This window comes from Hylobates moloch, unplaced genomic scaffold (genome assembly GCF_009828535.3).
Source record: "Hylobates moloch isolate HMO894 unplaced genomic scaffold, HMol_V3 SCAFFOLD_7, whole genome shotgun sequence".
Classification (NCBI taxonomy): domain Eukaryota; kingdom Metazoa; phylum Chordata; class Mammalia; order Primates; family Hylobatidae; genus Hylobates; species Hylobates moloch.
This window is the reverse complement of record NW_026652282.1, coordinates 114994190-115010264: the sequence shown is the minus strand read 5'-3', so window position 1 is coordinate 115010264 and position 16075 is coordinate 114994190. Positions and strand designations below refer to the sequence as shown.

Here is a 16075-nt window from a genome sequence, read left to right as displayed (position 1 = left end):
GAGTGGCCAATCTAGTTTTCAAACCCAGGTCTTTCAGACCATAAAACCCTTATTTTTCTCCACCTCACATTGCTCCTGTGTAGCCCTCCTGAAAGGCAGGGCTAGGAGAATCAACAGGTGGAAGTTGCAAGAAGTTGATCTTTTTTTTGAGACAGGGTCTTGCTCTGTTGCCCAGGCTGGAGTGCAGTGGCGTGATCATGGCTTACTACAGCCTTGACCTCCCGGGCTTAAGTGATTCTCCCGCCTCAGCCTCCCCAGTAGATGAGACTACAGGCACGTGCTGCCATTCTCGACTAAGTTTTTCTTTTTTTGAGATAGGGTCTCGCTTTGTTTTCCAGGCTGGAAGGCAGTGGCATGGTCTCGGCTTACTGCAGCCTCACTCCTAGGCTTAAGCAATCCTCCCACCTCAGCCTCCCGAGTAGCTGGGGCCACAGGTGCATGCCACCACGCCTTGCTAATTTTTGTATTTCTTGTAGAGACATGGTTTTGCCATGTTGCCCAGACTAATTTTTAAAATTTTTTGTAGAGATGAGGCCTCACTATGTTGCCCATGTTGGTCTCAAATTCCTGGGCTCAAATGATCCTCCTGCCTCAGCCTCCCAAAGTGCTGGGATTACAGGCATAAGAAGTGATTTTTTGAACAGCAGGATTGAAGAATTGTGAAATGGGCTGAACTCTCTGTACCTAGAAATGCTGCAGTATAAGGCAGATGTCATTGAGGGATGTGGCAGAAAGAGCTCCTGGAGAAGAAGAGCAGCACCATTTGTCAGCTGTCTGCTGCCTGACTCCATCTGGATATGGGGCTTGGAATCTTGACTAGAATTCTCCATATTTTGGTCTCACAACCTTTCATCTGGTGATTTTCACAGTTTCATAAGAAGGTATGTGTTTCAACTGTTCTTTTCTTGACTAGACAAGAATTATATATGTCTACATATGTACACAAACGCATTTTGGTTTCCCAATGTGCTTCAAGCTTTGAGTTGTCTCTGCCATGTGGCATTTTTCATAAGCAAATTAGTTAATCACCTCCATTACCCCTGGATATTATTGGCCCCAACCTCCCACTTTTCTCAATTCTCTTCTACCCTTTCACCTCCCTGTACAGTTCACCCCACCCTTCATCTAGACATTTTACCTTTGCCAAGGAAATAGCAGAATTTATGTAGATTCCTATTAAATCTCTGCGAGCAGGGAAGGGGGTGGGTAGATAATTCATGGAGGGTCCCAGCCAGTGGACTTTGAAATGTTGGTTTTATTATTAAATGTGTTACTTCTATTCTTGGGTCACCTGCAAGTGCAGATTAGCAGAGGACCAAGCAACAGCACTTGGATTGTCAGCGACATCAAGTAGAGTCAAGATGTAAGATAACTGGCTGGGCGCAGTAGCTCATGCCTGTAAACCCAGCACTTTGGGAGGCTGAGGTGAGAGGATTGCTTGAACTCAAGAGTTTGAGACCAGTCTGGGCAACATACCAGAACCTCATCTCTACAAAAATTAAAAGAAAAAAAAAAAAAAAGCAGGCTGGGCGCGGTGGCTCACGCCTGTAATCCCAGCACTTTGGGAGGCTGAGGCGGGAGGGTCACAAGGTCAGGGTTTAAGACTAGCCTGGCCAATATAGTGAAACCTCGCCTCTACTAAAAATACAAAAATTAGCCAGGTGTGGTGGCATGCGCCTGTAATCCTAGCTACTCAGGAGGCTGAGGCAGGAGAATCACTTGAACCCAGGACGTAGAGGTTGCAGTGAGCCAAGATCACACTATTAAACTCCAGCCTGGACGACAAGAGCGAGACTTAGTCTCAAAAAAAAAAAAAAAAAAAAAAAGGCTAGGCATGGTGGTACATGCCTGTAGTCCTAGCTACTTGGGAGGCTGAATCAAGAGGATTGCTTGGGCCCAGGAAGTTGAGACTGCAGTGAGCTGTGATTGTACACTGCACTCCAGCCTGGGTGACAAGGTAAAACCCTGTCTCAAAAAAAAAAAAAAAAAAAAAAGAACTGGAAAAACACCTATTGGTTTTCGCAACAGTCATTGGTAAACTTTGCTGGGGCAGTTTTTGTGTAGTTGAGAGAAGTGAAGGTAGGGAGACAGAAGCGAGTGCAGTGGGTTGATGAACAAATAATAAAAATACAGAAATGGAAATATCAAGTGGTAACTTGACTTTCAAGAAAATTATATGAGAAGAGCAGAGAAATGGGAATTATATGAGAAGAGGAGAAAAGCTAGACTTGGGAACACAGGTACAAGGGCCAATGTATTGGGGGATGGGAGAGTCTTGGGTCTATGATCACTCTGTTAATCCTCACAAGTCTATGAGTGAAGTATGATTTCTATCTGCATTTTATTTATTTATTTAGAGTTATTTATTTATTATTTTGAGCTCTGTCACCCAGGTTGGAGTGCAGTGGTGCAGCGTCCGCCTCCCTGGTTCAAGCAATTCTCCTGCCTCTGCCTCCCGAGTAGCTGGGATAACAGGCACTCACCATCACGCCTGGCTAATTTTTGTATTTTTAGTAGAGACAGGGTTTCACCACGTTGCCCCGGCTAGTCTCAAACTCCTGACCTCAAGTGATCCGCCCACCTCAGTCTCCCAAAGTGCTGGGATTACAGGCGTGAGCCACCGCGCCTGGCGCCCTGAATTATTTTCAAGGAAATCTCAGCTATCCCACCACTTTACAGTAAGTATTTCAGTATGTATATCTAAAAGATAGACTCTTATTTCTAGTGTTTTCCTCATGATCTTTAAAATCTCTACTACATCTATAGTAATGTTGTTTTATTTTTAATATTGTTTATGCCTTCTCTTATTTCCTTTTTAAACTTTAAATTTTGATGTCAGGTCAAACTTACAGAAATGTTGCAACAATAGTACAAAGAATTCCTGAATACCCTTTGCTCAGATTCACCAGTTTTAAAAAATCTTGTCCCACTTGCTTTATCATTTGCCTTCTCGCTCTGTCTCTCCATCTGTATGTGTCTGTATATATATTTTTTCAGAACCGTTTTTAAATTGGAGCTATTGTTCTCCTTGACCTATATTTCAGTGTGTATTTTCTAACAAAGACATTCTTTTACACACCACAGTACAATCAGAAAATTTAGCCTTGATGTTACTACTCTACTCCAATCTTGACAACTGTTTCAATACCATCCTTTATAGTTACTTTTTTCACAGTCCAGGATCACACATTAAATTGTCTCCTGAATCAGGCAGAGTTCCCCAGACTTTGCCTTTCGTGACACTGGCATTTTTGACGCATATAGGCCAGTTGTTTTGTTGAATGTCCCTCAATTTGGGTTTGTCTGATGCTTCCCCATCAACAGACTCAGGTTATGCATTTTTGGAGGACTACCACAGAAATTATACTTGTTCTCAGAGCAGCATAGCAGGAGGTAAGTAGCATCATTTTTTTCCCATTATTGTTGATGCTCTTTCATTATCCATTTACAGTGGTGTCTTGCCATTGTAAAATTACTACTTTCCAATTTGTAATTAACAATTTGTGGCTTAGTTTGGGGGTATGTAAGTATCCTATTCCTCATCGAGCCTTCACCCACTACTTTTAGCACCCATTGATGACTGTTGCCCAAATCAGTTATTACTACGATTACATGTGTGAGCCACCGTGCCTTGTCTCTATCTGCATTTTAAAGATGAGATCATGGAAGTGGAGAGAGGCTTAATAAATTAAGCAAGCTTACATGGAATTTGAACCCGGGCCACCAAAATCTAGAGTCTGCAAGCTTATGTTTGTAATAGTTTCTAGGCAATATAATGGGAAAGACAAGTAGGTAAAAAAAGACAGAAGACTGATGTGGAGAACCTGAGACCAAATGCCAAATATCTGCGGCGGCATCAGTCTGCATTGTTGTGGTTTTCTTTAGCGGGTCATCTTCCCCAGATATGAGTGGGGTGAATTCTAGGCATGGGGAGGTAAAATGAGAGAAGTAGGGGAGCTGAGGTCAGTGGTATCAAGAGGTAATGGACGGCCGGGCGCGGTGGCTCACGTCTGTAATCCCAGCACTTTGGGAGGCCGAGGTGGGTGGATCACCTGAGGTCAGGAGTTTGAGACCAGCCTGGCCAACATGGTGAAACCCTGCCTCGACTAAAAATACAAAATTAGCCGAGCGTGGTGGCACATGCCTGTAATCTCAGCTACTCGGGAGGCTGAGGGAGGAGAATGGCTTGAACCTGGGAGGTGGAGGTTGCAGTGAGCTGAGATGGCACCATTGCACTGCAGCCTCGGCACCAAGAGTGAGACGCCGTCTCAAAAAAAAAAAAAAGTAGAAATCACACTAGCTTATCAGCAATAAGAATGGAGAGGATGGATCCAAAAGGCAGAGTGGTAGATTTTGTGGAACTTAGCAAGTAGATGTGGAAATCCAAGTAGACCAATTGTAACCCTACTGACAACTTAGTTTGGGACTCACATTTGGGTAGCCACCAGATTGGGTAGACATGTCCAGAAGAAGTGTTGAGACTTAGCATGAAGCTGCAGTGAGTGGAGGATAATCATGTGGAACACACAGGTGGCACCTGTAAGCAGATCGTGGTGATAGGGAAGAATAATCCAAGATGGCAAAGACCAGAACCAGGTGACACTTAGGTTAGGGGTAGGGAGAAGAGTCAGAAAAGGAGTGGTCTTGAAGGGGTGGTACAGAAACAGGAACTAAGGAAAGAGGGTTTCGCGGAAGGCATCAAAGGAAAAAAAGAATAAAGTTGTGACTGTTTGAAGTTTTGCATCAATCTTTCTAGGAAGTGGCCTATAAACTGTAGGGTGCATTTCCAAGTTCCATGCAATGGTGTGTCCCCAGTTATTGAATGCTCCAAAGACCACAGTAAAGGCTGCCTGAAGTTTTTCTCTCCTACCCTGCCTCTTTGCTAAGCAACATATGTTTTCTTTAAAGCTTTTTTTCCCCCTGCATCCCCAGCACACTGGCTAGCTGCCCTAAGCTGTTTGGGCACATGGAATAGGTTGAAGCACTTAATAACAATTCTTCTAAGGGACGTCCAGAAAGAATGTTGTATTTAAGGATAATGCCAAAATTCCAGCTCTTTGATCTGGAACTTTCAGAAACTGCTTATCTTTTGTGCTTGCTCTCTAACCAGGAACATATGAGAACAGGGTCCAAAGAATTATTGCTTCCTGGTAATACTAAATCAATACTAAATATAGAACATAAGCCTATTGGGCTTAAGGATCAGGAACGTTTGAAAATAAGCCTTTGTGTTAAATTGTCTGGCTAGCCTCTGAAATAAAAATAACAGCAGTCTCCATGATTGCTACAGTTCTAAGTTACAAACCTTTTTCAATAAAATTGTTGTCTGGCTAATCTTATAAATACTAATTAGTGCCAAATGTGATTTTAAGAATTAGAAAAAACTAATTTTCATGTAGCATTAATTCATCCTTCACTACATTCAATTTATTCTTTATTTTAAAACTTCCATGCTGACTGACCAGCATAATTCAGTACCCATGTTATTTTTACCAATTTATTTTCAGACATGCAGGTAACTGTTGCTTGAAATTGCTAAATGACAAAAGTAATAGCTCATTTTTGGCAAATGAGCTGAAAGCATCTTGACAATTTTCCTGATTAGGCTTAGATTTTATTCACAAAAGGACAAAACAACTACTTGAAGTGAAAACTTCAGATGATTTCATCTTGTTTCATGTAACTGACCACTTGTTAGGCACAGTCATAATTTTGGGAATAAGAACCATCATATGACAGATAAAGGTCATAGGAGTTCTTCAACAAAACAGTACACAGCCCCTTCAGGTGTCCTGAACTGAGCTACATATGACTCTGGACACCGGGCAGGTCCATCAGGAAACAATAGACAGTGATGAGCAATCTGTTACTTTTCAGAAAGCAGGAAGGGAAGTGATTCACCAGCTACTGCTGTTAATACATACGAAATAAACCTTTCAATTTAGCCTTTTCACAAATGAAATGTAGTGCCCCATTTCCCAATGATGATTCATATGTCACTTTCAGATATAGTCTATATGGGTTTTACAATACAATCAAACCCCATACAATTTTCTGGAGTGTGTGTGTTTTTTCTTAAAGGCACCACACTTAAAAGCACTCTTCTGGAATGGAGAAGCGGGCAAGCTTAATCCCTGGAATGGATGGGTAATTTTTTTTTTTTTTTTTTTTGAGGTAGAGTCTTGCTCTGTTGCCCAGGCTGGAATGCCGTGGAGCCAATACGGCTCACTGCAACTTTGACTTCCCAGGCTTAAGCGATCCTCCCACCTCAGCCTCCTGAACAGCTGGGACTATAAGCACATGCCGCCATGCATGGCTATTTTTTCTTTCTTTCTTTTTTTTTTTTTTTGTAGAGATGGGGTTCTCACTATGTTGCCCAGGCTGGTCTTGAACTCCTGGGCAATCCTCTCGCCTCAGCCTCCCAAAGTGCTGGGATTACAGATGTGAGTCAAAAATGGCTGGCTGGCAATTTTTATCAAAACTTTAAATGTACATACCCTTGACTTAGCAGTTCTACTTCTGGAAGTTTATCCTAAGAAATTACTTGCATAAAGGATATATGTAAGGCTGGAGAGAACAATTCCAGTTCATCCATACACTGAAATACCAAGGAGCTACTAAAAAAAAAAAAAAAAAATTGAGAAATCTAAATGTACTGACACCTCGTAATGTTGTTCAAGTAAAAAAGACGAGGTGCAGAACTGTATGTATGATTCTATTTATGGTAAAAATATTCTATTTTTTATGCATGATTCTATTTATGTGATGCATGATTCTGTTTATGTAGAAAAGTGTTTATGTTATATATGTACAGAAGCATTTAGAAGAATATGTATCAAATACTTCTAGGGAGTAGACTTGTACAGAAGGGGGGGGGTTTCACATTTTGCTTTATATACCTTTGTATTTTAATTTTGTAAAATGGCTACATAGCAATTTAAAAATTGAGATAAAATTCACATAAAATCCACTCTTGCCAGATGTGGTGGCTCACGACTGTAATCCCAGCACTTTGGGAGGCCGAGGCAGGTGGATCACCTGAGGTCGGGAGTTCGAGACCAGCCTGACCAACATGGAGAAACCCCCGTCTCTACTAAAAAAAATAGAAAATTTGGCGGGCATGTAATCCTAGCTGCCTGTAATCCCAGCTACCTGGGAGGCTGAGGTAGGAGAATCGCTTGAACCTGGGAGGCGGAGGTTGTGGTGAGCGGAGATCGGGCCATTGCACTCCAGCCTGGGCAACAAGAGCGAAACTCCATCTCCAGCTAACTAGGAAAAAAGGAAAATTAAAAAAAAATCCACTCTTTTAAAGGGTATAATTTATGGTTTTTAGTATATTCACGAAGTCATGCAACCATCAACCAGTACCTAATTCCAGACATTTCACCACCCCCAAAAAGAAACAGTATACCCAATAAAAGTCATTTCTCATTCCCCCATGTTTGCAGTCCCTGGGAACCACTAATCTGTATTCCATCTCTATAGATTTGCCTCTCTGAACAATTCATATAAATGGAATCATACAATATGTGACCTCTGTGCCTGGCTTCGTAGCATAATGTTTTCAAGGCTCATACACACTGGCATATGTATCAGTAATTCATTCCTTTTTATGACCATATATTACTTTAATACAAAATCTGTAAACAGGTCTGATTTTTAAAATACTCAGAAACAACTTACCCTTCTGTACCAATTACTTTATAGAAACTCAACAACAACTCTAAATCCAGTCTCCATATAAAAGCGTAGTTTCTGTCTCCCAACTCCTAATACTGTCTTCAATATCTAGTCTCTCAGGTTCCATTTAAAAGGTTACCCCCTCAAACAGTACTCTTGTTTTCATTGGAATATTATCGTTCACACAGTAGAGCTAGCTAGCTCTTTGCCCAGCTACATTTTATTTTCCCTATCTCCCCACCACCAGCATAAAAACCCACTTATAGCCACTGAGAGGCATAGGCAAAGGTATAATTTGGATGTTTACGGATCTGCTGACTTTGACAAGGATGCAGGTCTGGTTGACTGACTTCAGTACACTGACCATATGTAGATCATGTCTGCTATCGTGTAATACTTTCTAAATGCCACCATTAACTTGTAGAGTAATTGGTTATTTTATAGTTTTCATCTTCTGAATAAAAATCACAAATGCATTTTTGCTTTACATCATATTTAATATTCAGTTACCTCATTATCTGAACAAGGCAGTATTATGTAACATTGGTTGATGTATAAAGCAGCATTTTGCCTACACAACTGAGGACTTAGTCTAATATATAAATATAAAAGGGATTGGGTTTTTCTCTTAAAAAGATAAACTAGCTATCTGCTGGCCATAGAATTTTCCTAAGAAATTCTTCTACCAGGTCCATCCTTTGGAGTAACCTTAGCAATTGCTCGTGACTGCAGCTGGAAAAAAAAACACAAAAACCAGCTTAAATAGTTTCAATTAGCTAAAGAATAGCACACAACTCCCCATCTCCATATTTTTAGGGCAATTAAAATGAGACTTTAAAAATTGGTGGCAATTAAAATGAGACTTAATAATGGATTTTTAAACACACACAGGCACATATGCGCCAGGCACTACTAGGTAACATTTGCAGTGAAGTACACCATCCTATGTTCCGGAGTTAATTAGAACATGCTATTTGATTTTTTCCCCCACTCTGCAGGTTAGGAATTGTGTGTATGGAATGAGCATATCCTACTAATTACAACTTTGATTTCTGCCCTGGATGTGACAAACCTCAATATATGAGCACTGTACTAGAAGCACACTGTCCATGGTAATGGGAGTACATTTAAAGATATAAGGTAAAATCCCTTTATAGGATATTAATCCTGCACCCATATTACCAATCTGATAAATTGTACTAGGAGTTTTGGTTTATTTTCAAAATAACCTTCTAACTAGGTTTCAGAGGATCTGATTTAAACTATGGGTATCTGAACCATGTAATAAAAAAATCAAGATGTAATGCAGTTCGATTGTACTTACAAGATTGCAGTTTCTCTCCATAATAAAACTTTTATATTGTGAAACTTTGAACTGAATTCAAATTCACACTTTTTTTCCTCCCATACTTGTTTAATGAAAAGTTATTAAGGCATTTTACTCTGAAATAAAGCAAGACTAAAAGGAACACAATACTATTGCTATTATCAAATAAGCTTCAGTATACGCTTTCACAAAAAAAGACAAACAAATATGAAAGTCATAAGTCATTTATTGAATGAATAGTATATGCAAGAATACCAATAAAAGGAAACTAATACTACAAACTACAATTTTGAAAATAAAGCCAATATAACAGGAACAAAATATACATAACATGAGAGGAATGTTTGATTTTTGACCCATAATGCATTCCTTATCTTTACAATTAACCTAAATGTCTGTTAGAACAAAACTGTATACCTTGGTCTAACTTCAGCGCTTTTTTAAAAAAGCAACAACACTCTAGAACACTTTTTCTTTTTCTTTGAGATATTTGAGATTCACACATTTGTTCAAGTACACAGATTCTGATTCAATAGCAGATCTACAGATCTTGTTATCTCTTAATATCTTGAGTAGCATGTACTTCTGAGCAAGTACTATCTGAAATTCTAAAACTGCTGATCCTTGAAATAAAATTTACTTCAGTTGTGGGTTTTTAATAACTTGAGATGAAAGTAAAATTCACCCCCTGCCCCCCTCCCCCCAGGAACAAAGAGCTCTTATTAAAAGTATAGAAACTCAAGTCTATCTTTCTACTCTAAAGAACATTTCCTACTAACATTTCTGGTAAGGCAATAAATGCTCCAGAATAATCTTCAATATACGCTTGCAAAGATTACACTGTTTAATATCAATAACAAAAAAAACAAAACAAAAAAAGAAAGAAAGAAAAAAGACGCTTCAAAATTTCAGGCTAAAATATGCATAAAAGACAGTAACGGCAGTATTTTTTGAAATGATGTAAATGTTATATACTTATCAAATAATGTCATGCTTATTAAAACTACAGTTAAGGACTTAAGAGATGTACAGTAAATACACTGCTGAGGTCCATTTTTCTAAATATTAATACCACAATGTAATTACTACCCAGAAGATGATGATGCTACTTGGGAACATAAGTACTGTACAATTTTTACATTGTAAGGCACTTTTACTCAGCATGTGACGAAAACATGATTAGAGAATCAAAACATTGGAGGTTTACAACCAAACATCATTTTTCATGTGAATTCAATTTACATTTGAATTTTTAATGCAAGATTGTTTAGCCAATCACACCACAGTGAGAAAAACAGGTAGTCAGCCACTTATCTAGCCAACCAAAAGGTAAAGTGCTATTCTGGTTGCTAGTGGCAGAAAAAGGGCTGAAGAAACCCATACAAAGTCATACATTTTACTACATAACAAATTCATCAACTGACAGCTATAGTATTTGAACTCCTTTATATAATTATTGACTGGCCATGATTACCCCTGGCACCTTCCATTTTTCCCAAAAAAAAAAAAAAAAAAAATGATTACAGTAGTTGTCCAAAAATGAAGGAGCTCTGTTATCCCATGGGTAAGTCTATGGCACACAATGTAAAAAATGATCTAGACACAGTGATTTAAGGATTTTAAAATAATGATTTTCAAGCTGTTGTAAGGAAAGAAAGTACAGATCCTTTGGGAGAAGTCACATAGCTTGGTAAACAAACATCTAGATCTGTCCTTGCACTTCAAGTCATGAATTGTGAAAATCACGTACACACAAAAACCCAATGGCATAGTAAGAGCAAAAAGAGAAAACATATAGGGCAACCCACTACTAAAGCTAGTTTCCTTCTAAAAATAGTAAAAGATGGTTAAAATAAAAGCAAGCATTGAGTCCCTTGATTTAAGTAAATGTGTGAATACACACTTGACAAACGTGACCTTAAGGGACTCGTAGTTTTAAAAAAAAATCAGTCATTAAGCACAGTGTAATTTTCCACCTGTTACATTTTAAAAATGCTGCTCTATCAGCTGCACAATATCTCCATGTACAGTCAAGTTAACATGATTATTTCTTATTTAAAAATCTGCTTTATTGTGGTGGCTTAATAATTCAACTAGTCAAAATCCCTCCCCTTGGTATTGAGGTGCTATGGTAGTATCAGGCAGACCACAACTAAAGTTATTTGGTTTTGCCATAAAGAAATGCATAAATGTGCTTCAGCAGGTAAGTGGAAGAAAATATCACTACCTAGAAATGCCAGTGTGAAAATCCTTTCTAAAAAGCTGGGTTCTTAGGCTTTCAAAAACAATTCTGACAATCGATAAAACACCACCAAGCCCTACAAGAAGAAAAGTAGGGCACAAAAGCCTATTTTATAGATAACCAAAGCAATGACTGAAAACATTAAAATATTAAATAAAGTTTCTAAAATAGTGGTCACAAAAGTAAAAATAAATACTGTTTTATGCAAAGACTTTTTTACTCCTACAGCACATGAGACCTCCTTACGTACTTTGCGCCAATATGTGAAGTGTTCCACACAACAGGGCACTTGAGAGGAACAGGTTTCGGACATGGTGTCTGAAGTCCTTAGCAAGCAGTAACCCTTTCTTTACATCTTAAAAACGTTTAATTTGCTGTTGCCAAATGTTAGTTTAAACTTGAAGGACTCAATCATTTTGCCAGAAGTCCTTTGCATAACATGGAAAGAGAGGAGGTGTGCTGTCAAGAGAATTTTGGCAAAAGCACTGGAGCTCATAGCTTATAATTACCAGTTGCCTGAGTCCATGCTGGTCAGTGAGAACAACTTTAACAGGAACCAAATGAAAAGCTTTAGCGTACTTCTTGGAAGAGATTTTTAGCATGTGCTGTCAAAGTCAAGAGAAAAAGAAGGTTCTCTTCATTTCTAGCCTCCATTGCTTGAGTATGAAAAAAAAAATCCACAAATTACCATGTGCTGCCACCAGTGGCATATTTGCATTGTAAAGGAAAATTTGCTTATGCTTTCCTTTGAGTATGGATCCACTAAACAAACTTAAATGCTCTAAACAGCAGAACTTTGTTCAGTCCAGAAATATAGCTTACTTCGTTTTGTCTGCTTTAACTGTTGACACTATACACAGGGTTAATAGTGTTTCAATTGCTTCCCGGAAACTGCAAACTATAGCTACGTAATATCAACATGTCAAACTCAGCCTTCTAGTGAAGGCTCATAAAACAAACAAGACATTTTTAGGCAGTTCAATGAAGGATCTAAGAGTTGGGCAGTAAAAAGTTACAAACCCTTTTTGATTTTAGAAAACAGTGAAAAAAGAATAGTAGTTATGGATGTCTTATTCATTCCCAGTTTTCTAACTCTGTCCCATGAACCTGTTTAAAAGATGATAAAAAAATGTAAAATACGATGCTTGAGGGGAACACAATCAATATAATGTTATTGAGGAGTGTGAATATCTTATTGATTTGACATTACAACTACACTTATTGATAAAGCAGATAGCTTGTTTTTATGGTTACAAAATCAGCTAGTTAAAAAAAAAAACAACTACTATGCAAGCCTACAAAATCCTCAGCATTTTAGTAACATGCTCTTAACTAAACATAATAGGATTAAAAAAATCTTACTGCATACCATTACTTCAACATGTATATATCAGTGTGTATTGTATCCTGACAACAGATCCCATATAATTAACTTTCATACCTAGTTTCCATTAAGTTGCTGCTGAGTTAGTTGTTGCTGATCAATTTCTACTTTTCCTCGGCTTTTACTCTCTCGTTCCTCATCTTCTTCATCTCTCTCATCATTTCCGCTATGATTTTTACAGTATAGTCTACAATGATGAAAGACAAAAATCTCAAAATGCTTTGTCACCGTTGATGAACATTCCTGCCAACATTAGTGGATGAGGCTAGTGCCCATTTAAAACATGGGTTTCCGGCCGGGCGCGGTGGCTCACGCTTGTAATCTCAGCACTTTGGGAGGCCGAGGCGGGCGGATCACGAGGTCAGGAGATCGAGACCATGGTGAAACCCCGTCTCTACTAAAAATACAAAAAAAAAAATTAGCCGGGCGTGGTGGTGGGCGCCTGTAGTCCCAGCTACTCGGAGAGGCTGAGGCAGGAGAATGGCGTGAACCCGGGAGGCGGAGCTTGCAGTGAGCCGAGATTGCGCCACTGCACTCCAGCCTGGGTGACAGAGCAAGACTCCGTCTCAAAAAAAAAAAAAAAAAAAAAAAAAACAAACAAAAAAAAACATGGGTTTCCTCATCCACACTTTAAAAAACACTCCCCAATTAGTTACAGACCCATTTTTATCTAACAGATAGGAAAACACACTATTATTGAGATAATAAAAGTTCATCTGAAACAAAATCTCTGGTTTAGGATGACAGTTATCATAAAGCAATTCCTCATTTTGCCCAATGAGATTAAAAGCAAAGTTTTGGCCAACTTAAAAATACCAACCTTCAGGTATATTGATAAAATAATCAAATTCTATAAATTTGTTTCATATATTTAATTTAAAATCACATTTCAGGAAATATATATTCTATCTATACTGCTGCCTTCTGCTCACATTTGATGAAACAATTTTACTCAAACTCTTCAAATGGTTTTTCATTATTAGCATCCTAGCCTTCACTGGAATACCTACATGAGCCATCCAACGGTTTTCCAGCACTGCATTTGGCTATGTCTCTTTTAATCTAGACTGGTCCCTCCAGCTTCTTGTTTTTACACAACACTGACTTTTTAGGATGAGATCAGACTAGACAGTCTGTCAACTGTAGCAAATTCTGGACTTGTCTAATTGTGTTACTGTATTATTCGGTTCTCTCTCGCCCTGTATTTCCTATACACTGGGAATAAGGTCTAAGGGCTTGGTTAGCTTCAGGTTCAGCTTTTCTTTTTCAGTCAAGACACTCTGTAGGTAATCCTGCATATTTCAGGAGGCATCTAATTTCAAAATGTCCTGCTACTGGGTGACACTATGTTTGATCATTTGGTTAAAGTAGTGGTGATGACCAGCTATCTCCATTGTAAAGGTAGGTTTTCCCCTTTAAATCTGGAAAGTTATCTCTGGAGTCCTAATTTTATATCATGCTTGGTTCTAACCTTTTATTTGGGTATACAGACTGTATGTTTAAAATTCATTAGGTTTTTTAATAAAAATCGTAATATAGGTGATTTGGACAATCAAACAAGGGCAGGCTGATTTGAGCTCAGTTTTTTTTTCTTTTTTTTTTTATTATACTGTAATTTCTAGGGTACATGTGCACAACGTGCAGGTTTGTTACATATGTATACATGTGCCATGTTGGTGTGCTGCACCCGTTAACTCATCATTTACATTAGGTATATCTCCTAATGCTATCCCTCCCCCCTCCCCCCATCCCATGACAGGCCCCGGTATGTGATGTTCCCCACCCTGTGTCCAAGTGTTCTCATTGTTCAATTCCCACCTATGAGTGGAAGGCGATTCCTCAGTTTTATGTCTATCATACATAAGATGACAATGGAAGAATGCTTAGAACATGTTCACTGGATGCCCTCTTGTGGTCAGCAATAGATAAAAGAAATCATCTAGGAATTCACATGTTACAAATAGATTATCTAAACTAGGTCTAATATTCAAGTAGAATAAAAGGCAGGGGTGGGGTTCAGGACACAGTGGACAACAGTAACAACTGACTTTAATCTAGTTTTGTTCATTATTTCTCTTTTTAGTCTTAAAACATTTTCAATAACTTTCAAAAAGCTAGGGAGAATTTGTACACTTCAAATACCACACATTGGGAACTACCTCTTTTTAAATTTTTAAATCATGAGGTTAAATATCAAGAGTGAGATTCCTACACAATGGCACCTACGAAGAATCTTCCCATAAAATATAACCTGAATCTAATTAAACTTCTGAACCAACTTCTAGTTTACATGAAATAGGAGAGAGGGATAGAGACACAAGTTAAATGGCATCATGAAATGGCAGAGACAAATCTAGAATGTGGGACTTAGGACAATTTATCGAAGCTCTTCAATAAGTAAAGGGACAAGTGTGTCCGTATTTAGACTTAAGAGACATATCAAATGCAATGGATGGACCTTGCGTGTATCCAGATTTGAACAAATTAAGTCTAAAATGAGATTTTTCTATACAACTGGGCAAATGTGAAAATAGATTGGGTATAAGATGATGCTAAGAAATAATTGTTAATTTTACAAAGTGTGATAATGGAATAATAATTATATAATGACAAGAGATCTGGGATTTTGCTTTATATATATACTTCAGGAAAACAAACAATATACTTCAGGAAAATAAACAATAGATAAAGCCACTGTGGCAACGACTTGCTAACTGCTGATATGAGGACTTGTTATACTATTCTGTTTTTGTTTACATTTGAAAATCATCTTTTTAATAGAAAGTTTCCTCTAACAGGACAAGTGCTTTGTTGTTGGAGCAACTTTTAATCATTTTACGGGATTATTTTTTACTTGCAGAATATTTCCCATAGGCCCTTATGTGGCCTTCACTAGTCTAGGTGCTAAGGTCACAGGTGTCAACTGGTCAAACAAGGTCTCTGCTGTTACAGAACTCCATTTTTTATGGTGGGAGGCTGACATTTAAAAAAAATCCATATTGAAATAGTTAAAAATACAATAAAGACAATAAGACAGGATAAACATAAATAAAAATTATTATCTATCCCTCCCTCGTCTTTTGAATAGGAATACAGTCAGGACCCAGAAAGGGCTGGTAAGGAAGAAAAGCCATAGTTAGGAGACAGGGAAGCCACTTCATTCAGAAATATTCCTCCTTGCATTTCCTCTTATTTATCCCTTCTTCTCTCCCCAAACTACCCACCTACGGGCTCTCATTTGAACTCAATGGTCTCTATCTGGAATCCACATTACAAATGGATTGCAGAAACACATCTCAATGGGAGAAAAGAAAAAGAGCAATTCAAATCATTATGGATCCAAGTACAAATATTTTTGTTTTGAGATGGTCACTGAAATATGGTTGTTTAATAGCTAAAAAGCAAAAACAACCTAGATGTCTGAAAAAGGAACCAATAGAAT

The 16075-nt window shown here is 38.3% G+C and overlaps 1 protein-coding gene and 1 long non-coding RNA gene across 4 annotated transcripts in view; one reads left to right on the top strand and one right to left on the bottom strand.

Annotated features, from left to right (window-relative positions):
* The first annotated feature begins 3249 nt into the window (after positions 1 to 3249).
* LOC131383909 (uncharacterized) overlaps positions 3250 to 16075 on the top strand; it is a 74565-nt gene continuing 61739 nt past the window's right edge. Inside the window, exon 1 of the long non-coding RNA XR_009214311.1 lies at positions 3250 to 3393. This is a non-coding gene — a long non-coding RNA (uncharacterized LOC131383909). The remainder of the gene's footprint in view (positions 3394 to 16075) is intronic.
* The window catches only part of PHF6 (PHD finger protein 6), a 321601-nt gene continuing 313919 nt past the window's right edge, over positions 8394 to 16075 (bottom strand). Inside the window, exons 7-8 of one of the 3 annotated variants that reach the window (XM_058441536.1) lie at positions 12691 to 12820; positions 8394 to 8412 (exon numbers count right to left, since the gene is read on the bottom strand). In XM_058441536.1, coding sequence (XP_058297519.1) covers positions 12691 to 12820 — 130 coding nt within the window. In that variant the 3' untranslated portion in view covers positions 8394 to 8412. Of the gene's footprint in view, positions 8413 to 9215; positions 12821 to 16075 lie in introns of those variants that run through there. The other 2 variants (XM_032757640.2, XM_058441537.1) reach the window with 2 other exon arrangements.